This window comes from Notolepis coatsorum (assembly GCF_963971535.1).
Source record: "Notolepis coatsorum genome assembly, chromosome: 4".
NCBI lineage: Eukaryota > Metazoa > Chordata > Actinopteri > Aulopiformes > Paralepididae > Notolepis > Notolepis coatsorum.
Genome location: NC_140168.1, coordinates 136,760,906 through 136,786,721, shown reverse-complemented (window position 1 = coordinate 136,786,721; position 25,816 = coordinate 136,760,906). Strand labels below are relative to the sequence as shown.

Below are 25,816 nucleotides of genomic sequence, written 5' to 3'. Positions count from 1 at the left end.
TAGTAGGGAGTAGTATAGGCATAGTAGCATAGTACATAGTAGATAATAGTATATACATAGTAGCATAGTAGGTAGTAATATACATATTAGCATAGTAACATATCATAGTAGCATAGTACATATAGTAGCATAGTACAGTACATATCATAGTAGCATAGTACATATAGTAGCATAGTAACAGCATAGTAGCATAGTAACTAGGGCTGTCAGTTTATTGCGTTAATTAGATTAATTAATTACACAGCAAATTATCGCGTTATGAAAATTAACTCAAAATGTATTACAAAAACAAATACAAAAAAAACATTTAACACTTTGGGTGCCGGGAAACGCTTAAAAACGTCATTCCCGGCTCAAGTTGCTTTACAGCGTCTTTAATATCAATATTTCAAAAATCTGGGATCGGATTCATATGTCCCCTCCGCTGGCCTGAGATCCACCAGGAGGACCCACTGAGCTCTCTGACGGTTCAGGAGCGCCATCTGGTGGCCGATCGGCGCAATCGCTTAACAGGAAGTGCCATAGAGGTTGTGCTGGACGGCCGTATTACTTCCGGGCACTCGCTATAGGTCCCGGCATTCTAGCTCGTCACAATACACAGCGATCGATTGCCAATAACTCGATAAACAACATGATTTGGACGTATATACCATTATACAAGCTGGAGATGGACCAGGTAAATCTACATCCCATAATGATAAAATGTCTACTCTACGATGATCGCCCAACGGCGCGCGGAGACTGGGGTGAGTTTTAGCGTGTAAAGTTACCGTCTTCGATACTAACTGCTAGGGATGCCCCGATCACGTTTTTTGCCACCGATCACCGATCACCGATAGTCGTGAGCCATATCGGCCGATACCGATCCGATACCGATCGTTTTTGATTAAAAAGAAATTAAAAAAATTTATATAATTTTTTTTTTTTTTTTTTAATAAAATATATATATTATATAATTAGACTTGTACTTGTATTATCTGCGAGACATCGCCACCACGCAACAAGTCAAAATGCTCGCTATCTGCAAACAGCTCCACTGTCTGTGTGTACTCTAGTAGCCTCCAGCTACCAAAAAGGATTCTCCGGCGCTGCAGCGGGACCCTATTGGTAACGTTATGCTTTGGTCATTTAACATTCAGCAAGCCCTCAGCTCGAATACGCATTCAATCAATGTTATAAGACATTGATATCAGGAGCTATCTGTAGCTACTGCTAGCCGGCTAGATGACGTTAAGACAACTATTTAGTTCAATCGGACATTTCGTTTTGAACAGTGAACTAACGTCAGCTAACGCGAGCTAACGCGAGCTAACGCGAGCTAACGGAGGTATCAACATGCACTACAAGACTTGCTGGAGCATTTGTTGATATCAGGAGCTATCGGTAGCTAGCCGGCTAAATACCGTTAGACAATGCCTACTAAAGGTGAATAGTTGACTGGGTAATTTTGTTTAAACAGTAACGATAGCTAGGTAGCTAACGTTAGCTCAGGTCGAATGCACTACAGACTCGAGCAGAGGAGCCGCACCTCTTTGTTTACAAACTCTACACGGGGGCGGGCGGAGCTAGGGAGGAGGAGCAGTTTGCAGGTCCTGTGCGTCTGAGACAAGCGAGTGAGATATCCACTTGATCAGTTTCCGCGATCGGCGAATATGACTAATTATCGGAATTCCCCGATCGCATATTTATACTAATTATCGGCCGATAACGATCGGTGGCCGATCGATCGGGGCATCCCTACTAACTGCTATTATCAACATTTGACCCACATTAGATGATTGGTATAACGCTGCCCACGGAATTATAAACGCCCCCTAGCCCATCCGGTCAACATCAGATGACGTGTAGTAACTTCTAGAAGTACGTCTAGTTGGAATTTTTTATATCGCGCTGATTGCCATAAAACTGTATTGCATCATCAATATAATGTATTTGGGGCTATAGATCACGTTCTGGAGAAAGCTGCAGAAAGAGATGAAAACATACTTATACATTAGACCATACTTTACTATGAATATGTGAATGAAAAAGTTTAACGTTGCTACACAATGAACAATACATATAGGACTTTGAATGGGCCCTAATAATGGCAATGTAGCAATAGAATTTAAAAAGTTATAGCCCTGCAAAGAAGGGGACTTTCTCTATAGACAAATAGAGCTGGCAACCTACGGTTGATAATGAATTTAACCCATGGCAGCCAAAGTGTTAAATAAAGAATTTCTTTATCTCATTAATTCCATAAGAACGTAGAATACACATTTACAGATTTTTTTTGATATGGTCCATTTGCATGTTCTTGGTATCTGATTCTAGGGACATCTATGGATCTCAGGGAATGTATTCCCAGTGTCAGAAATACTGTATGTTACTAGGCTTGAGTAAATTGTAATGAACCAAATGAGAATATCAATAAAAAAAAAATTATCTTTGACTGTGAATAACACTATGCTCAAATTGACCAGACCTGAAAAATCTAAGCAAATTAATAGATGGAAGATGATTAAACAGAAGTTTCTGTAGATACAGTACTGAATTAGTGTTTCCCACAGGATTTCAGAGACTATGGGGGGTGAACCTCCGACCCTCTAGGGAGGTCCGGGGGCATGCCCCCCCGGAACCTTTTTTTTTGGTACATTTTAAAGTTAAATGCATCAATCTGGTGCACTTTGAGAGCAAAATAAAGAGGCTAGGTCTATGATGAACTTTGTGCTCAAAACACAAAATCGGCTAGACTAGTGCTTCCCAATCCTCTCCTCGAAGCACCCCAGCCGTTCAATGTATTTGTTAAATTCCACCACCAGCACACCTGATTCAACTTAACTAGCCCTTTATTAGTTGAATCAAGGTGTGCTGGTGGTGGAATTTAATAAATACATGGAACGGCTGGGGTGTCTCGAGGAGAGGTTTGGGAACCACTGGACTACTAGAGAGCATACATTTGAGCCATCAAAGAAATTAAGCAAAAGTGGTTACCTGTGTTGAACTGGTTTATTTTTTTGAAAATAAAAAAATATAGTGGATTACTATTACGACTACTACCACTGCCAATACTACTGATACATCCCTATTGGCAAACTTTATATTTTAAAAAAATTATTAAAAAGAAATATATATATATATATATAATTTCTTTTATTACATATTTTTTTTTGTTCATTATACAATTGTGGTGGGCCGCCACAGTCTAGGTAATTAATGGGAAACCCTGGAATATAGAATATCAGGCATAAAATGGTTATGCGATTAAAATGTGATTAATTAGATTAATTAATTACAAATCTTGTAATTAATTCGATTAATTTTTGTAATCGCCTGACAGCACTAATAGTAACATATCATTGTAGCATAGTAACATAGCATAGTAGCATAACATACCATAGTAGCATAGTAACATACCAAGTAGCATAGTAACATACCATAGTAGCATAGTAACATATCATAGTAGCATAACATACCATAGTAGCATAGTAACATACCATAGTAACATACCATAGTAGCATAGTAACATATCATAGTAGCATAGTAACATACCATAGTAGCATAGAAACATATCATTGTAGCATAGTAACATATAGTAACATAGTAACTAGAGCTGCCGCGATTACCGCATTACCGCGGTATCGCTGTTACATCACGCCCACCGCAGAGTTAGGCTGAATACCGCATCACAGCTGTTTTTTATAATAATAATAAAGTATCCTGCTCTCGTTGGGCTTGCGGCTCTGCAGATATACCCTACTCCTCTGTCGAGGTTCCAAGCGACCTTATTGGGTACCAGAAAAGTCACGTGAAACACTGCAGACCACTGATTGGTCAGAAGAGAGACGCGTCACACGTTGGAGCGTCCTGCAGTGTGTTACCACCAATCGGCAAGCGCGTATTCGTTTTTTACGTCCTGAATGTCAGCCATTGATCAGAGCTCACAACACGGATAATACGTTAGCTCCCCGCCGGAGTGGATTACCATCGCTCCTCAGGAGTACTAAACGAAGCATAATGATTTTACTGCAACGAATGTTATAATAAAATCCCTTCGTTCTATACACTTGTCTGATTGTAAACTTTATTAACAGACCGCAGAATGGGCACAACTCGGCACGCTCTGAGCAAAGAAAGGAACTGAGATATGAATTGAGTAATGCTTGCCTTGCTATGGTCCGGTAAATACGCTGATGTTATTGAACGTGTAACTATATAACGTTAATGCCACAAAACGAATGCCTTTGTTAATCATAAGTAGTAACTTTATAATAATAATAATAATAATAATAATAAGAAGAAAGGGTCGGGGGGTAACCGCCGGGCGCTACCACCCCTGCCCGCGACACCGAGTGAACGGCGCACAACAAGAGGGGAGACTTCAAATCCGTGTTTCACTTTCAATAACGAATGCGTGCTTGCCGAATCCCAAACAATATTCATGCTGCAAAGTCATCCTCTAAAGATAGACATTTAGACTAGAGGCAGGCTATATGCTATAAAGAGTAGACTACTAAAAAATAAAAAAAATGCATTCAAACTTCTTTTTTTTTTCTTTTTTTGTGCGGTAATAACCGCGGCGGTAGGGCTGGGCGATATGACGATATTATATAAATATCGGGTACAGTTCATTAACGATACACTTTTTCAACGTATCGTGGATATCGTGATGTTTTGCCCAAGAGGATTGTGTCGCGTCAATCTGTCCACACGTTACTCGTTCATATCTCAGCCCGTGCTGAGATATGCCCATTCCGCGGTCTGTTAATAAAGTTTTCAATCAGACAGATGTATGGAAAGGCTTTTATTATAACATTCGTAAAATCATTATGCCTCATTTAGTCATCCTGTTTAGCACTGGTCTCCTACTCGACGGCCGCGGGGAGCTAACGTTAGTAGCCTTGTTGACGTTGTTCAGCCACAGGACATTCAGGAAGTAAAAAGCTAGGAGCTTGCCGATTGGTGCTAAGAACAGCAGGGCGGGTGCAAGCGCTGTGACGTAATTGGCAGACTCGACTGTCAATCAAAATTATATGTTTCCGTCAGAATGAATGAGTGAAGACTTTGTTAAAGGGTTGCAGAATGGGTACAATACAGTACAGGAGGATGAAGACCAGAAAAAGACTTTCGACTTTTTTACATAAGGGTCCTCCATTTTCAATTCATCAAAACATTTAGAGACATACATATATACAGTAGTTTCATTAAAATGCTATTGATTGATTGATTGATTGATTGATTGATTTAAAACTTTATTAACATATTGCAGAATGGGTACAGTACAGCTCAATACATACAATTGTTAAGGGGATGCAGACCAGAGAAAGACTTTAGTCTTGTTTACATCAGGGTCCCCCATTTTCAATTAATCATATTTCATATCTAAATCATATAATATCTCATTGCTAAATATATGCAATATATAATCTAATAATCTAAATCTAATATATAATATAAAAATGCTAAATGCATGGGTATTTTATTTTGTCTTTAATGTTAGCTTGCAAAATCAAATACTGTCTTGGTAAGCCTCATAATGAATTGTTTGGGGTAAAAAAGAAAAACATCGTGATGTGTATCGTGTATCGCCGAAAGGTCAGAAAATATCGTGATATCATATTTAGGCCATATCGCCCAGCCCTACGCGGCGGTAGGAAATATTTCGCAAATTTGTGCAGTAAGGAAAACATCAATACCGCGGCAGCTCTAATAGTAACATACCATAGTAGCATAGTAACTAGGGATGCCCCGATCACGTTTTTTGCCACCGATACCGATCACCGATCGTCTTGAGCCATATCGGCCGATACCGATCGTTTTTGGTTTTATAAAAAAAATATATATATATATATATACACTTTTAATTTTTTTTTTTATATATTATATAATTATACTTGTAGTTGTATTATCTGCGAGACATCGCCACCACGCAACAAGTCAAAATGCTTGCTATCTCCACTGTCTGTGTGTATACTCTGCTTTGGTCAAATCACATTCAGCATGCCCTCAGCAGGGTATATCTGCGGCTGCGGCTCTACAGATCTACCCTACTCCCTCAGCTAGCCCCTTTCGTGACTGCGATGCAAGCCGGGGCTCGAATACGCATCGAATAAATGTTATAAGACATTGATATCAGGAGCTATCTGTAGCTGATAGCCGGCTAGATAACGTTAATTAAGACAACGCCTCAGTGAACTATTTAGTTTAATGGGACATTTAGTTTTGAACAGTGAGCTAACGTGAGCTAACGGAGGTATCATGCACTACTAGACTATTGCTGGAGCAGTAGCTAGCCGGCTAGATACCGTTAGACAATGCCTCATGTATTAAACTAAAAGTGAATAGTTTACTGGGTAATTTTGTTTAAACAGTAACGATAGCTAGGTAGCTAACGTTAGCTCACATAGGTTGCATGCACTAGAGCAGACTATTGCCGGAGCTTGTTGACACTTGGGAGGGGCAGGGGAAGAGGAGGAGCGGCAGTGCGCTGCAGCTCTGTGTGTCTGAGAGAGAAGTCAGCGAGTGAGATCTCCGCTAAGAATTGGATCATGTTTTTCGATCGGTTTTCACGATCGGCGAAAATAAAGCATTATCGGAATTCACCGATCTCATATTTATACTGAATATCGGCCGATACCGATCGCTGGCCGATCGATCGGGGCATCCCTAATAGTAACATACCATAGTAGCATAGTAACATATCATTGTAGCATAGTAACATATAGTAACATAGTAACATACCATAGTAGCATAGTAACATACCATAGTAGCATAGTAACATATCGTAGTAGCATAGTAACATATCATAGTAACATATAGTAACATACCATAGTAGCATAGTAACATACCATAGTAGCATAGTAACAGATTGTAGCATAGTAACATATCATAGTAGCATAGTAACATATCATAGTAGCATAGTAACATTATATGATAGTAACATATCATAGCAGCATAGTAACATATAGTAACTAGGGATGTCCGATATTATTGGCCTACCGATATTATCGGCCGATATTGGCATTAAAATGTAATATCGGAAATTATCGGTATTCAAATTTCTTTTTTTTCATATCTATTTAACCTTTATTTACCCAGGCAAGCAAGTAAGAACAAATTCTTATTTTATTTATTGTCAAAAGTATGCATAATGTTGTGTTAATTCCACGACAAGAGATATGTAATGTTAATTACCTGAAATTATTCAGTTTTTTTGGGGGGGAAATCCCGCATATATTGGTATCGGTTCATATATAACATATAAAAAGGTAAGAACTAATGTAAAAGCTAGATGTGTTTCAATTTTGGGAGTTAAATTGTGGAATAGTCTTAGTGACGGGTTGAAGTTGTGTACCTCTCAGGGGAGATTTAAAAAGGCCCTGAAGGATAAAATAATTCAGGAGTACAGTTTTGAGTAAAACATCAACATTTATTTTCTCTTTTCTTTTTTCTCTTAAAGGGGCTATATACTGCTATTCCTAGCACTATTTGGGCAACTTTACACAATTCCTGTTAGTCTATTGAAGACATTTGTAAGTTTTTTTTCAAAAGAAATGCATTGTTTTATATTTCTAATCAAGTACTCAAAACCAGGGCAGTACAGTGCGATATATATGTCGCACGTGCGACACTGACGTCAGTCTGTGCGATGAAAGGATTGACTTCAATAGCACTGGTGCGATGGCCCGCGATGGCCCGCTATCCACTTGGTACTTGTAGTCTTGTGCGATTAAATACAATGTCCCTTCTGCGTAAAACTCCATATATCAAACACCAAATCCCATAATCCCTAGCGAACAATATCCCCGCGAGTTGCGAGCAGTGACTCATATCCGCTCGGCTCAGCTCACAACACAGCAGGTGACTGCAGGACTCGTCTCAGCAGCGTTTGGAACGCGGACATTGAAACAGTGCTAGTGGATAGTGTTGTGAAGGGCCAGATTAAACCGAATATATATATTTATTTATATATATATATTTAATTGTATTTGTATATTCTCTAATATTCCCTGATATCCCTTGTATATTCCTTGTACAATATGCATTGAATATCCATTCTAGCCTACTGAACTTCCCATAATAGTCTCCATTCTACTATTGGTCGAGACCTTGGTGCCAGGCTGCCATACCCCTCAGACCCAGTTCAAACGTACCGCTCAACATGTACGAACAAGTCCTAGTTCCGCGTAGGAATCTGGCTACCGCACCACTAATGGGACTATTTGTTCATAGTGCGTATATATACTGCGCTACTAAAGTAGGACTTTTCTTTTCAGTCCAGTTTCTTACCCTCCAATAGAGTCACAGACGTAAAGCCTCCCCGCGACGCCACGTGTGGGAGTAAGGCCAAGTTCGCCTACCATCGGTATTGAGACATCGTGTATATTAATATTTGAATAGTCATATTTGGCACTATATCGTCGAGTTGGACGTAGTCTATTAAGCTAATAATAGTCTGTTAATATATAGTGCTTCGTACGGTGAGAATACTACCGTAGTCAGTACCCCATCGTTTCGGGCAGAGAACTGGCTGCTTATCCAGGGTGGTTGACCCCACGTGAAGCTGCACCCGAGGAGCCCCAGAGCCGACGAGCGAGTGGACCTGTATACCGGATTATTCTACCGACGACAGCCCGCCTTCCCAGGCACGGATTATGCTTTGTATACGTTGATTATTCCATGGATAAAGACCCCCGACACTGCCGTGTGTTGGAACCCCCCCCCTGGAGAGGACGCAAGGTGAGGAGACGCTCTGCAAGACGAGGTCGCTTCACGTCTCTCCTCCGTGGAGCGGAGGATGCCGGCCCACAAAGAGTCCACCTGCTTTCATCTGTGGTCCAAGGATCGCCGGCGCATTGAACGGCACTACAGTGGGTTCACCTGGGATACCCTTGGCCGGATGAGGCAGCCGGATTCTACCCCCCCCCCCCCTTCCTACTCCTGTCGGCTTACAAGCGACCGGATTAACCCCCCCTGGTGTATCCAGTATATAATCATTAAAGTATCATTGCTGTTATTCCTTAAACTATTCCAGGTCGTATATGTACCACCTGCGCCTTCAGAGATTGGACATTCTCTATTGATATACCGACGAATACTCTTGCCATAAAAGTGCATACTAATTCCCATTCATAAATGTGATTGATTTGATTAAGTGCTTGCTCTACACACCATCGCTGTGTAGAAATAAAGACCTATTTCTAATTCGTACATTTGTGTTGGATCCGTTTCATCTACGTGACAGTGTTCATCATAATATATTTATGCCGAGTACTGGGTGGCCGAATATTAAGTACAAAGGTAGTGGTAGTAAGTATCATATCTAGTAATACAGTCAGGGAATTGTACCCCTCAGTTACAATTGGTCCTTCGAGCCGGAGGGTAATCAGTGTAATATTAATATAGTGTTATTAATATTGAAATGGCCTATGATGAACACTCCACGAAACGATCCTCCTAACCAACGCCCGCAGCGCGAACGACGGCTCCCTCAGTACTTAGAGGCTTACGCTGTCAGTCAACAACCTAGTCTTCTACTAACAGTAAACGCGGTAAAACTAGAAAGTAAAAGTATGTCTAACCCCAACGCCCAGACTACCCCGACCATAGAGGCCCCTACGGGTTCTAATGTAACTAACCAAGTTCACGGTGGGGACCAGTGGGAACCAGACATGACTTCACACCCCGCCAGTACTGAAGAAGTAGTCCCCGATGAGTCCCGGGAGGAATACAACGCTACCGAGAGAGAACTCGGCACGGAAGAAGACGGGGAGAGCACCGTGGAGATAGAGCTCCAAGGCTCCGCAAGGAGTACCCCGAGGGAAGGCTCCCCTATACAACCGCCTTCCCCCAGCGAGGCAGAGAGGACCCTACAGCAGGCCTTCCTCATCAGCCTGAACGCCGCTGCTGAACGCGACCGACTGCAGATCCAGCAGCGGAGCGAAGAAGAGCATATACGTCTAGAAATAAGACGCATTCAGAGAGAAGAGAATGTGGCCCGAGACCGAGCAGACAGCCAGCGAGCAGCTGCTGGTGCTCTACGGGACGCAGAGCGCGACAGACAGCAAGCGCAACTAATAGAACAGCTGATCAGATGGACAACACCCTCTCCCTCCGCCAGAGGCTCCAGGAACTCGTCTAGACACACCTCCAGGGCGGCATCCCCTAGCCGAGTAAACAACCCTGAACTTGACCAACAGACGAGGTCTATACCCCCCACAGACCACCTCCCCCCACCGGTCCAAGCGAGACCTAGCAACCGGGAAGGAGCAGCATATCCTGTGGAGAGGCTAAACCAGAGACTACAAGCACTGGATGACCTAACTGAAGACGAAGAGGAAGAGGAGGAGAACCACGCCCGACAACAGCACAGTACTCTACCGGACCAGGAGGTCCGGTACAGCCCAGGCTATACTCCCGCGGAGCTGCGCTACAGACCCCCGACTCTATACACGGGTGAGCACGACGCACGACCCGCACAGAGGAACAGCACCTGGACAAGCGGGCCATGGTACACTGCCGGTACCAGCCCATACCAAGGAGCGGGAGGAGACTCGCCTAGGAGGCCTCTCCCCCAACGCTCGCCGATGTATCCACAGTCAGCGTCATACATTGGCACGCCTATGGTACCCGACTTCACCCAAGAGAACCGGGCCCAGTATACAGAACTCCGCATGTGTCTGGAGACCATGTTGGTGGATGTATTGGATGAACGCCATAAATACGCCATCCTACTGAAGCACTTAAAGGTACCCCGCGCACATAATATAGCGCTCGCCTACGCGACTTCCACCACCCCATACACAGCAGCGCTGGTAGCATTGGACCAGAGGTATGGGCGCATATGGGATTACGTGATCCAGGAGATCCGACACATCGACCGCTTACCCCCAGCAATAGACAATCGAGCACTGGACGACCTGTCCATCAGAGTGCAGTCCCTGGTAGGGATGTTGGGAGCGCAGAGAGAGAAGGGGAGGCATGAACTTTACGCCAACTCAAATGTGGAAAGGATCTTGGAGAAGCTGCCGCCCGCTCGACAGGAGCGTTTTAGGCGGCAGAGAGACCAACGAGACCCGAATGGCCCCGAACCGAACCTCCTCGATCTAGCAGACTTCCTGGCAAGAGAAGTCAGCAGCCTACGGCTAGATACATTCGGACGGAGCACCCCTGGCTCCAGAGAAGGAACCAGACGACTAAATGATGGAAGAAGATCGGTGACTGTGATGCACCAATCGGAGTCAGTACCGAGCAGCAGGAGCCACAGTACCCCCTCCAGAACGGAGAAGTGGAAGATAGTGTGCCCCTACTGTGAGAAAGAACACTGGCTAGCGCAATGTGACTCCTTCCCCAAGCTGAACGCGGAGGAAGCAAGTCAATGGATAAAGTCCAACAAGCGCTGTTTTCGCTGTGCGCGCTCACACATGGCAGCCGAATGCCGCTTAAAGAAAAGGTGCACCAAGTGCGATGGAGCCCATCTGGACATACTTCACGACAGTAACAGACGGCGCCCTTCACCCGCACCATCCAGCAGCAAAGCGAGCGTCATGTACATCGATCCCGCCAGCAGCAGTGGAGCCCGAGTACTCCTAAAAGTAGTGCGTGTGACACTAAGCTACCAGAATAAAGTCCTGGACACTTACGCCGTCCTCGATGACGGGTCAGAGAAGACCCTTCTGCTCGCCTCCGCTGCGGCCCAGCTAGGGCTGCGGGGAAGCGAAACCCAAATGACAATTCGGACAATAAGACGAGATTTGAAGACGATAAAGGGCGAGAATGTCTCATTCTATATCGCAGCAAGCGGCCAGCCTGAGCGACGGTACCAGATTACAGACGCTTTCACCAGCCAAGAAATAGGACTGTCGCGGTACACATACCCCGTCGCCAAGCTGATGGAGAAATATGTACATCTGCGCAAGTTACCGATCCCGCTCATAGACAATGCTATGCCGACCTTGTTGATAGGCTCCGACCATGCAGACCTCATTGTCCCGATAGACCGGGTTCATACCGGACCCCGAGGCTGTCCTGCAGCAGTCGAGACCCGTTTGGGATGGACTCTCCAAGGCCCGCTCGCCAAATCTCTCAACCGAAGTACAGCCACTAGATGTCTCCACTCCCGAGTCACAGAGGGAGAAACCGCACTCCTGCAACACGTAGAGCGGCTATGGACCTTGGAACAAATGCCCTTTAAGAACGGAAAGAAAGACATTCGCTCTAAAGATGACATTTACGCCATTCACCTCCTCGAGACAGGGACCAAGAGAGTCCCGGTCAACGGCGTGTTGAGATACGCCACGCCACTCCTGCGGCGAGAAGGAATGCCTACTTTCCACGCCAAGACAGACGCCACAGAACGGTACCTGCTGAACACGGAGCGGCGCTTAGCCAAGAACCCCGCCCAAGAGAGTGTATACCGCGCTGAGATTGAGAAGCTCATCACAGCGGGACACGTCACAAAGATGGACATTAAAGAGGCTGACCAGACCACTGAATCGTGGTACGTGCCTCACCACAAGGTCCATCACAACGGTAAAGACCGCATAGTATTTAACTGCAGCTACCAGATCGGATCCCAAAATCTGAATAAAGAGTTACTGCCCGGTCCCACACTCGGCCCCTCCCTACTCGGCGTTCTACTCCGCTTCCGCCAGGAAAAGGTGGCCATCAGCGGGGACATTAAAGGAATGTTCCTGCAGGTGAGATTAGTAGAGGAGGACAAGCCCCTGTTACGGTTCCTATGGAGAGAGAAGCCAGGAGATGAGCACCCAGCCATCTACCAATGGGAAGTCCTCCCCTTCGGAACGACGTGCAGCCCCTGCTGTGCTACATTTGCACTACAGAAACATGTAGCAGAGGACCCAGCAGCGGACGAAGAGGTCCGACACAGCGTAAAGAACAGCTTCTACGTAGACAACTGTCTACAAAGCCTTTCAACCCAGGAAGAAGCCGAGGCTCTCCTGATTAAACTCCGCGCCTCATTGATCAAAGGCGGCTTTGATCTCAGGCAGTGGGCCAGCAGCGATCCGCAAGTACTGCGCAGCCTCTCCTCCGAGGACAAGGCAGCCAGCAGCGAGACCGCCATGGCTACAATCCCGGGAGAAGCCCAGGAGATGACCCTGGGATTGGTGTGGCGATTCAAAACAGATTCGCTTCACTACAGACACAAGCCCCTGACTACGGAGCAGGGAAGGCCGGCGGCGGCGCCGACCACCAGACGGAGTGTGTACACAACACTCGCCCGACAATATAACCCGCTAGGATGTATTCTACCGTACACCACCAGGGCAAAAATGATTGTACGAGCATTGTGGGACAAGGACCAGGGCTGGGACGACCCCATTCCCGCACACCTTGCATCCACCTGGAGAGAGTGGGAGATGGAGCTCCACTCACTCCCAGGCGTTAATATGCGCCCACCCACGGTGAGGCCAGAGACATGTAAAATGGACTTACACGTCTTCAGTGACGCCTCAGAGGTCGCATACGGATCAGTAGCCTACTTGCGGGCCCAAGGAAAGGGGGGAGAGACCTACACAGCATTTGTCCTCGCCCGCTCGAGAATAGCCCCACGCAAGCAACAATCTATCCCACGTCTAGAGCTCTGCGCAGCCCTAGCCGGAGCGCACCTAGCCACGCTCATCCAACGTGAGCTCACCATACCGGTGTCTAGAACAATCCTGTGGTCAGATTCCACGACAGTACTCGCCTGGATCAAATCGGACTCATGCAAGTACAAAGTCTTCGTGGGAGTCAGAGTCACCGAGATTCAAGACTTAACCGAAGAGTTAACCGGAGAAACAGAGTGGCGCTACGTTGATACAAAACAGAACCCAGCTGACGTCATCACCCGGGGGATGCCCCTGGATGACCTCACCCGTCGCAATGTCTACAGTGACGGCCCAGCATTCCTAAAGCTCCCGGAAGGAGAGTGGCCCACGCCTATCCCGAGGGAAGCCAGTCAGGAGGAGGCTGAGAATAAGAAGCCTGTGTTCTGTGGATTGAGCACTGTTATCTCCGCAGACCCCAACACACTCCCGATGGGGCGGCTAGATCCTGCATTACCCCAGACAATGTACCGGCCTGAAGAAGCGAACGGCCGACGAATGTGGAGGTACAGCCAAGTATTAGCCGACAAGTTTTGGAGCAGTTTCCTACTGCACTACCTACCGTCTCTACAGACCCGCCAGAAGTGGGTAAAGGAGAGAGACAATTTGACAGAAGGAACAGTCGTCATGATTATTGATCAATCACTGCCCAGAGCTATGTGGCCGGCCGGCCGCGTAAGCAAAGTGATCACCGGTGCCGACGGCAAGGTCCGAGCAGCTGAAGTGCTTGTCCAGGGTCGCACTTACACCCGTCCCGTGGCGAGGCTCATAGAACTGCCCCGACTCCCAGACACAATCGATGATGACCATGACCCTATAACCCTATGACTTTGTGAAGTTGACTGACCCCTACAGCAAACCCTTATGTGTAAATAGACAACGCGATTAATCTGTCTCTGTTTAACTGATTAGGTCTGGGACCAATCAGGGGGTGGCTGTTGTGAAGGGCCAGATTAAACCGAATATATATATTTATTTATATATATATATTTAATTGTATTTGTATATTCTCTAATATTCCCTGATATCCCTTGTATATTCCTTGTACAATATGCATTGAATATCCATTCTAGCCTACTGAACTTCCCATAATAGTCTCCATTCTACTATTGGTCGAGACCTTGGTGCCAGGCTGCCATACCCCTCAGACCCAGTTCAAACGTACCGCTCAACATGTACGAACAAGTCCTAGTTCCGCGTAGGAATCTGGCTACCGCACCACTAATGGGACTATTTGTTCATAGTGCGTAAATATACTGCGCTACTAAAGTAGGACTTTTCTTTTCAGTCCAGTTTCTTACCCTCCAATAGAGTCACAGACGTAAAGCCTCCCCGCGACGCCACGTGTGGGAGTAAGGCCAAGTTCGCCTACCATCGGTATTGAGACATCGTGTATATTAATATTTGAATAGTCATATTTGGCACTATATCGTCGAGTTGGACGTAGTCTATTAAGCTAATAATAGTCTGTTAATATATAGTGCTTCGTACGGTGAGAATACTACCGTAGTCAGTACCCCATCGTTTCGGGCAGAGAACTGGCTGCTTATCCAGGGTGGTTGACCCCACGTGAAGCTGCACCCGAGGAGCCCCAGAGCCGACGAGCGAGTGGACCTGTATACCGGATTATTCTACCGACGACAGCCCGCCTTCCCAGGCACGGATTATGCTTTGTATACGTTGATTATTCCATGGATAAAGACCCCCGACACTGCCGTGTGTTGGAACCCCCCCCCTGGAGAGGACGCAAGGTGAGGAGACGCTCTGCAAGACGAGGTCGCTTCACGTCTCTCCTCCGTGGACCGGAGGACGCCGGCCCACAAAGAGTCCACCTGCTTTCATCTGTGGTCCAAGGATCGCCGGCGCATTGAACGGCACTACAGTGGGTTCACCTGGGATACCCTTGGCCGGATGAGGCAGCCGGATTCTACCCCCCCCCCCTTCCTACTCCTGTCGGCTTACAAGCGACCGGATTAACCCCCCCTGGTGTATCCAGTATATAATCATTAAAGTATCATTGCTGTTATTCCTTAAACTATTCCAGGTCGTATATGTACCACCTGCGCCTTCAGAGATTGGACATTCTCTATTGATATACCGACGAATACTCTTGCCATAAAAGTGCATACTAATTCCCATTCATAAATGTGATTGATTTGATTAAGTGCTTGCTCTACACACCATCGCTGTGTAGAAATAAAGACCTATTTCTAATTCGTACATTTGTGTTGGATCCGTTTCATCTACGTGACAGTGTTCATCATAATATATTTATGCCGAGTACTGGGTGGCCGAATATTAAGTACAAAGGTAGTGGTAGTAAGTATCATATCTAGTAATACAGTCAGGGAATTGTACCCCTCAGTTACAGATAGTGTTGTCGCGACCCAAAACAAATCCCTGCTGTTTTATTCGGCAACAGGTCAAATGCATATAACATGCTTTGCAATCCTCGCATCATAAAGTCCGAAATAAACGTTATGTTAGCATGAGCTAACAACAAGCTGTTCATAGCCATATTTATATAGAGAGAACAGCAGACGGGCAGAGTGAGGAGGACTCGGAGGGGGCAGACATTCTCCCTTCTCTGTGTGTGTGTGTGCGTTTGGAAAGATCACATGAAGTCAGACGAGTATATTATATTGATAGTAAATGTACTGAGGGTGGACAGATAATGTTGATATTTAAACATAAAAAAATACAATACAAAATAAATGTATTCATGATCATGCAACATAAAACGGTTGCGTGTTGCGAGTTCCAAAACATTTAACTTAAAGTTTAAAGCTCAATATATCAAAACGTGGCACTTTACAGTGAACAGGAGGTCTATGTGTATTAAAAACAATAGATTGTTTTTCCTTTAAAAGTCTGGAAGAGGTCAAAAATAAAAATGTCAAATGATATTTCCGTTGCCTTTTTTGAGTTGATCTAAATGTTACTGATTGTGTTAAATGGGCTTATGTTATGATATCGTCTCATATCGATTGCAGGCACCTGCATCGTATCATATCGTGGCATATATCAGCAAATATCGTATTGTTGTCCAAAGAATCTATATCGTATCGTATCGTGATGAAACTGGTGATTCCCACCCCTAGTAGAGTCCATACACCCAACACCAAATCCCATAATTCCTTACACGTAGCGTGTCTGGCTGTGTGACATCAACTTGTCAGCATAAAATGACAGCCAAACATGGCACTGCAACTAAATAACACAAATACAATAGGCACATTTGTGACTGTTACAAATATAACACATTTTATACTTGTGCTACAAGATTTTGGCCTGTGCTACAAAACGATCAACCTCTGTAGCACCAGTGCTATGTGCAAAAAAAGTTAACGTACAGCCCTGCTCAAAACCATCATTTTTCAGCCTCAAGATTTCAGGCTGTTATGACCTGGCTCCGCCCATAAGCACTTTGAGTGACAGTCAGTCCACACAGTCTGCACTGGTAGACAGAGAGAGATAGAGAGAGATAGAGAGAGAGAGAGAGAGAGAGAGAGAGAGAGAGAGAGAGAGAGAGAGAGAGAGAGAGAGAGAGAGGGGTGGGAGAGAGAGAGAGAGAGAGAGAGAGACAGAGAGAGAGAGAGAGAGAGAGAGAGAGAGAGAGGGCCCTTTCTCACTCACTCATTCTGTCCGTACCGGTCGCGTACCGCCCTCATTCCGGGTCAGAGTGCGAACCCCCCCCCCCCCCCCCCCCCCCCCCTCTAGTTTGTGTACACACTGCAGTCTTGGTTCGCTTCGGGTTCTACGCTTGCCGTAGGCGATGATGTCACGTTCGAAAATGTAAACAGGAATGTCTCTGTTGTCAAGCCTTGTCAATATAACCCACCCCATTTTATCACGAATGGATGGTGTTGTAGAGTCCGCTTTTGAGCGTTTTAACAATAGCGCTAAGCTAACGGCTAAACGCTAGTTAGCTTAGCCTTTACTAGTAACATTGCTGCATCGATTATATGCATTATATTGAATGTCATTGATCTACTGGTCTACCACGGCCGACTGGTTGGGCACCACTGGTCTAATAGAAATAAATGCATTCGAACAAGAAAGTATAGTATACAGCAATGGCTAACGGCTAACGCTAGTTAGCTAGCCTGTTCAGAAGCTAACATTATCCCATCGCTTGTGGCAATTATATTGCATGTCATTGATCTACTGGTCGACCACGGCAGACTGGTTGGGCACCACTGGTCTAATAGAAATAAATGCATTCGAACAATGTATAGACATAGCAATGGCAAACAAAATTGCCAGGCCTAACCGCCCCCACTAGTGCGCACCTGAGACCACCTATTTCACCGGCCCCGGTTCAGCGCCCCCGGGGACGAATCAGCGGGGGGGCGGGGACGGGGGACAGCGTTCTCACTCAGACAGACACACCCTTTTCTGATGCGAGCCGGGTCTGATTCGACACAGAGCAGTGAGTGAGAAAGGGCCCAGAGAGAGAGGGAGGGGGTGGGGGAGAGAGAGAGAGAGAGAGAGAGAGAGAGAGAGAGAGAGAGAGAGAGAGAGAGAGAGAGAGAGAGAGAGAGAGAGAGAGAGAGAAAAAGACAGGCCGTTATTGACAAGGCCCCCTCTCTCCCTCCCTCCCTCCCTCTCTCTTCCTTTCTCTCCCTCTCGGTGATGAGTCCGTGGCGGCAGCTTATGGTTTTTTTTTTCTTTCTTTCAATCTCAGGTCCCCCCCCCCCCCCCCCCCCCAAGTGCTCTCTATCTCTCTCTCTCTCTCTCTCCCCATGCAGAGTATGAGGAAGTGGTTTCCACTCGCTGTGTACAGTCAGTCTAGGTAGAATGTGGGCGGGCATTAGTTACAACTAGGGATGCCCCGATCGATCGGCCCCCGATCGTTATCGGCCGATAATCAGTCTAAATATGCGATCGGGGAATTCCGATAATTAGTCATATTCGCCGATCGCGGAAACTGATCAAGTGGATATCTCACTCGCTTGTCTCAGACGCACAGGACCTGCAAACTGCTCCTCCTCCCTAGCCCCGCCCGTACCCGTGTAGAGTTTGTAAACACGGAGGCGGACCTCCTCTGCTGAGTCTAGATAGTGCATTCGACCTGAGCTAACGTTAGCTACCTAGCTATCGTTACTGTTTAAACAAAATTACCCAGTCAACTATTCACTTTTAGTAGGCATTGTCTAACGGTATTTAGCCGGCTAGCTACTGATAGCTCCGGATATCAACAAATGCCCCAGGAAGTCCAGTAGCCCATGTTGATATCTCCGTTAGCTTGCGTTAGCTTGCGTTAGCTGACGTTAGTTCACGGTTCAAAACGAAATGTCCGATTGAACTAAATAGTTGTCTTAACGTCATCTAGCCGGCTAGCAGTAGCTACAGATAGCTCCTGATATCAATGTCTTATAACATTGATTGAATGCGTATTCGAGCTGAGGGCTTGCTGAATGTGAAATGACCAAAGCATAACGTTACCAATAGGGTCCCGCTGCAGCGCCGGAGAATCCTTTTTGGAGCTAGGGCTACTAGAGTACACACAGACAGTGGAGCTGTTTGCAGATAGCGAGCATTTTGACTTGTTGCGTGGTGGCGATGTCTCGCAGATAATACAACTACAAGTCTAATTATATAATATATATATTTTATTAAAAAAAATTAAAAAAAAAAATTTTATATAAAATAATTTTTAATTTCTTTTTAATCAAAAACGATCGGTATCGGATCGGTATCGGCCGATATGGCTCACGACGATCGGTAATCGGTATCGGTGGCAAAAAACGTGATCGGGGCATCCCTAGTTACAACCACAGAGCCAATCACATCACTGTCTGCTACCCAGCGTCCGAATGACGTGACTCAGCCGTTCAAATCAAAATGGCCTGATTTACTGGAGGAGGAAAGGGGCTGAGGCCTAACAAAATTAATAGTTGGTTTCAAGTTGCCGACCGACCCTGCCGATTTAGGTGCGACCCAATATATTTTATGAGTTTTTAAAAAAAATTATTAAAAAAAAAAGACATTTAAGAATAAAGTTTCATAGAAATCTTAGTCAAGCATTTAGTATTATGGATATTAAACATGCTGGCAGAGTACATGCATCCATGTTGTTGTGAACATTTTAATTAAATAAATAAATTCCCTATCCATAGTCGCCGTGGGAAAGAATAAATAAAAAAAAAAAAAAAAACCTACCTACCCATGGCCAAACTGACAACCAACCTGAAACCAACTATTAATTTTGTTAGGCCTGAGCTGAATCAGAGCAATCCGCCAATATGGTATTTAGACACTAAAACACATTGATACGAACTCCTATTACTATAATACAATGCTAGAGACTGAAAAATGACATTTATAGTACATGTCACCTTTAAAGAAAAATTAAATAAAATTATATCTTGCAGCATATTTTAAATTTGTCTTTCTTATATTAAGTATATTTAGTTTTTAAGAATTGTAAAGGATAGGCAAAAATAAGCATGTGCTTCAGCCTATTCCTTTTTTCGTTCATTGAGTTTGGATTTTGTGTGTGAGCTTACTTTGAATATGTACATTTGTGATTTTTTTTTCTTTTCCTTTTGAAAGTCCACACATGTGTGTTTTTGATTTATCTGTAAACAAAGACCGAAAATAAAACTATTCATCATCATTCATCATATCGGTATCGGAAATTAAGAGTTGGACAATATCGGTATATCGGTAAAAAAGCCAATATCGAACATCCCTAATAGTGACACATATCACCTTGAGTTCATCTGGCAGCATCTTCTGGAGCTTCTTCTCTCCCAGCACATTGAAACACTGCTGAAGGATCTCCCGCCTGTCCGAGACGTAGGCACTGATAGGCAGGAAGGGCACGCTGAGGTCCAGTCCTCCCTCCTCGATGTCACTGCCGATCTTGTCGAGCTCTGCGTCTGCCAGGTCGTCCTTGGAGTCCAGCTATTGGAGAGCAGAGGAGAAAAGAATGCAGCTGCTCACGGTCGATGGTCTTCTCAACTAGGGATGCCCCGATCACGTTTTTGCCACGGATACCGATCACCGATCGTCTTGAGCCATATCGGCTGATACCGATCGTTTTTGATTAATTTTTAATTTTTATTTTTGTATATACATTTTTTATTTATTTTTTATAAAATATATATATTATATAATTAGACTTGTATTATCTGCGAGACATCGCGACCACGCAACAAGTCAAAATGCTCGCTATCTGCAAACAGCTCCACTGTCTGTGTGTACTCGAGTAGCCTCCAGCTACGGCCAGGATTCTCCGGCGCTGCAGCTGGACCCTAGTATTGGTATAAATCACATTCAGCAAGCCCTCAGCTCGAATACGCATCGAATCAATGTTATAAGACATTGATATCAGGAGCTATCTGTAGCTACTGCTAGCCGGCTAGATAACGTTAAGACAACGCCTCAGTGAACTATTTAGTTTAGAGCTAACGTGAGCTAACGTGAGCTAACGTGAGCTAACGTGAGCTACCGAGTCAACGGAGGTAACTTATCATGCACTCGACTATTGCTGGAGCATTTGTTGATATCAGCAGCTATCAGTAGCTAACCAGCTAGATAACGTAAGACAATGCCTCATGTAGTCACTGGGTCATTTAGTTTAAACAGTAACGTTAGCTCGGTAGGTAGCCAACGTTAGCTCACGTCGCATGACTAGCAGACTGCAAGGCTCTTGTTTACATGAGTGCGGGAGGCGTGAACACTTTAGGCAACCAACATGCACTTCCGCGTTTCTCTGATTGGCCGAGCGCCTTCCGCGTTTCTCTGATTGGCCGAGTGCGGCTCCCCCTTAAGCTCCAGGAGAGGAGAGAGGCTGAAAACCTGCAGTTCTTGCCCGACTGATGGGAGCCGAATCCCGGATCCGATTTTTCTGATGAATACCCCCAAAACATGGAGGTCCCGAACAGATGGAAGTATTGATTGCGCCGTAACGAATCATTAAAAAATATATACCATTAACTGGAATATGTTGTGCCTTTAATTACACATATGTTGGATTATATAATTGGTTTGTCATGACAAACTAATAAAAAAAATCGCGATTTCCGTTCATTGTAAACAATGATGAATGTAGTCACTGTGTGTTGTTGTAGCCACCGGGTAAATCGCGATTTTTTATTAGTTTGTCATGACAAACCAATTACATAATCCAACATATGTGTAAAGGCACAACATATTCCAGTTAACGGTATATTTTTTTAATGATTCGTTACGGCACAATCAATACTTCCATGCGTTCGGGACCTCCATGTGTTGGGGGTATTCATCAGAAAAATCGGATCCGGGATTCGGCTCCCATCAGTCGGGCAAGAACTGCGGGTTTTCAGCCTCTCTCCTCTCTCCTGGAGCTTAAGGGGGAGTTTAGTATTCCTGCCTCTGAGGAGCGCGCGTTCGGCCAATCAGAGCAATTCAGAGCAACGCGGAAGCGCATGTTGGTTGCCTAAAGTGTTCACGCATGCGGGAGGGGCTGGGGAGGAGGAGGCGCCGTACGCTGCAGGCTGTGTGTCTGAGAGAGAAGTCAGCAGTGACTGTGAGATCTCTGCTAAGAATTGGATCATGTTTTTCGATCGGTTTTGACGATCGGCGAAAATAAAGCATTATCACCGATCACCGATCGCATATTTATACTGATTATCGGCCGATAACGATCGGTGGCCGATCGATCGGGGCATCCCTATTCTCAACGTAACTCTGTATGATAGCATGTACAATAGTACTGTATATACCGTATACACATCGATATATTTATATTTACAGCATATATACATATCCAGGTATACCTGCATGCAATCCTTCTATATACACCTGCATATAACCCATATAACTCTGTATGATAGTATGTACAATAGTGCTGTATATATTGTATATATACACATTCATAATTTACCGCATATGTATATCCATATCTGTCTCAATATACCTGCATATAATCCTCCTATATACCTACTTATACACCTGATTATAACCCTGCATGATAGCATGTATTGTACAATAATGCTATATCTACCAAATATATATATATACATCTGTCTGTAGTGTACATACCTGCAGACAATCCTTTAGATACTATATCTGTACATATACCTTACCTACTCTTACTAGTTACACTGCTGGCCAGTATGACTTACTACTACCATAGTGTCTTTATACCTGTATCACTGCACATATTAATACTACAAATCTGTACATAGTACATCTGATTAGCACTCAGTAGTACTCATTTATATATGTTATACCCAGTTTAACCACCTGTACATTACTATTGCACTTTACTGTTACATTAGCTGGTTGGATGCCAAACTTATTTTCATTGTACTGTATTTGTGCTGCATGATGACAATGAATTTGAATCTAATCTAATACGAGCAGGACTCATTTGACTGCTTTGTCTACGTTCACTGAAACTGAGGACATGTGTCATTATGACATCTGTTCTGTGACATGATCGTAATCTCAGTGGTTGGACAGTCATGAGTCAGATAGATAGATAACTATGCTAGGGAACTTGTTTGTATCTGTATTTAGATTCAATAAACCTCTTGCATCTTGAAATGTAATTGATTGATTGATTGAATTGATTGAAAACTGTATTAACAGATTGCAGAATGGGTACAATACAGTACAGCTCAATACACACAATTGTTAAGGGGATGCAGACCAGAGATCATAGATGTAGCAGTACTGTCTATCTGTATGTCATGTATGTCATATATGTTATGATGAATTGAAAATGGGGGACCCTGATGTAAACCAGACGAAAGTCTTTCTCTGGTCTGCATCCCCTTAACAATTGTATGTATGTACCCATTCTGCAATCTGTTAATAAACTTTTCAATCAATCAATCAGAAAGACTTTCGTCTTGTTTACATCAGGGTCCCCCATTTTCAATTCATCATAACACAGGAACACAGTATTGCTGGTGTCTCATCATAAAGCCACGAGGGTTTGTTTATTTGCGTACACGACACCAAAATCAACCAATCAATCAATCATAACGTTTGCTACATGTTATCATGTTGTTATCAAAACAAACAGCAGCAGCTTCACCTCCACGCTGGACTCGGTGCCTCGACGCTTCCTGTTGACATTCTGCTCCTCGGGCTGAGAGTGTTTTCTCTTCTTCTCTTTGCTGCTGCTGGAGGATTTCTTCTTCAGCATGTTTGTCTGTCAAGCGAGATATATCTAAGTTCTGTCAAGCGATGTCTCTCTCTCATATATATATATATATAATATCTAAGTGTTGTGTGTTTTCCTTCTTCTCCTAACAGCTAACCATAGAATTATAATGCAGCTAACAACAGTTGCTATGTCGAGGAATGATGACGTCAAGGACGCGCGACTAGCCGCTACTTCCTGGATGTTTGTATGCGCGTGTGTGTGCGTGTGCGTGTGTGTGCGCGTGTGTGTGTGTGAGTGTGTGTGCGTGCGTGCGTGTGTGTGTGTGAATGAATGAAAACTTTATTTTATTATTTTTATTTTTATTATTTTATTATATTATTATTATATATTTTTTATTATATATTATTATATTATTTTATTGTGTGTGTGTGTGTGTGTGTGTGTGTGTGTGTGTGTGTGTGTGTGTGTGTGTGTGTGTGTGTGTGTGTGTGTGTGTGTGTGCGTGTGTGTGTGTGTGTGTGTGTGTGTGTGTGTGTGTGTGGGAATGAATGAATGAATGAATGAAAACTTTATTTAACAGATTGCAGAATGGGTACAATACAGTACGGCTCAATACACACAATTGTTAAGGGGATGCAGACCAGAGAAAGACGTTTGTTTTGTTTACATCAGGATCCCCCATTTTCAATTCATAGTGACATTTATGACATACACAACAACATACATCACATTTATGGCATAGGGACATACATGACATACAGGTATTTAGTACTGTTACATTTGTGACATATATACGATATGCAAATATACAGTACTGTTACCCATAGATCTTGACAGAGTATATACATATGATGGGGAGGGGACTGTACATTAGGAGGGGGTGGGTGGGTGGGAGAAAATATACATATGGTGGGGAGAGAATATATACATACAGTGGGGAGGAGACTGTACATTAGGAGGGGGTGGGTGGGTGGGAGAGAAATATACATACGGTGGGGAGAGAATATATACATGTGGTGGGGAGGAGACTGTCTATTAGGAGGGGGTGGGGGGGTTTGGACATTTACGGTGGCCAGTTTCGAATTGCAGCCTCCCGTAGGTGCTCTTTAAGAGCGGTTTTGAATGTGGGTAGGGATTCACATTCCTTTACAGCTTTGGGTAGGGCGTTCCACATTGATGTGGCATAATTGCGAAACGTGTTTAGTCCCTTGTTTGAGCCGAATCTGGGTTTAACATGATTTGTTGAGCTTCCTCTGGTGTTGTGGTCGTGGTATTCACTGACCTTTGGGAAGTATTTTGACATGTACATGGGTACCTTAGTCGTATAGTGTATCTTGTAGACCAGGCCCATTGCAAGTTGCTGTACTTAAATAAGAACAACATTCTATTTGTTCACTTGCTTTAATAGGCGAAATGACAATAATCAAACAAGTCATGAGCCGGGGGAAACGTGTGTCTATTTACATCATAGCAGTAGCCTAACTACTTCCCTTTCCGGTGCGTGCACCAATATGTAACCGGAGTGCAATATTCCCTATCTCCTTCCGAGTCTTTAACATGACTACAATAAAGGCTAAAATAAAACAATCCTAGAATACTGCAACAGCAAACAGTAAACAGCAGAGTCAAGTGCTCCAGTAGCGAACCAACAAGTATAGCATACAACATGAGCACCACCCACGTAAAGTCGGTCCATAGAAAAGTCACTGTGCCAGGCGGGCACGCAGGTCGCCCTGGCAGACCGGCGTAATCCCAATGCCAGCGGCGGCGGCGACGCGACAAAGTCCGGCGGCGGAGACAGAGCCACCGGGGCCACGGCAGCGGGTCCCGAGACGGTGTCACCGGCGGGGCAGAGGCGGGCCGTGTCCAGCGATGAGGAGAGCTTGGAGACGGCGGTGCAGGTGGCAGGAAATAGGCTGCTGCTCCGGCGAAAGAAAGACAGGCATTCTATTGCCATGCTCTGCGACAAACTCTAACCTTAACCAACTCCGAAAGAATGCCTAAACTTAACCCTAATCTTAATCAACTCCGAAAGAATGCCTAAACTTAACCCTAACCTTAACCAACTCCGAAAGAATTCCTAAACTTAACCGGCGAAAGAAAGACAGGCGCTAATTAA

At 44.5% G+C, this 25,816-nt stretch overlaps 1 protein-coding gene across 1 annotated transcript in view; it reads right to left on the bottom strand.

The window, feature by feature from the left end:
- Positions 1-23,878, bottom strand: part of LOC311227867 (caspase activity and apoptosis inhibitor 1-like) — a 111,252-nt gene extending 87,374 nt beyond the window's left edge. The window contains exons 1-2 of the mRNA XM_084313712.1: positions 23,626-23,878; positions 20,307-20,501 (exon numbers count right to left, since the gene is read on the bottom strand). Of these exons, the coding sequence (XP_084169838.1) occupies positions 20,307-20,501; positions 23,626-23,736 (306 nt within the window). The 5' untranslated portion in view covers positions 23,737-23,878. The remainder of the gene's footprint in view (positions 1-20,306; positions 20,502-23,625) is intronic.
- Positions 23,879-25,816: the final 1,938 nt, after the last annotated feature.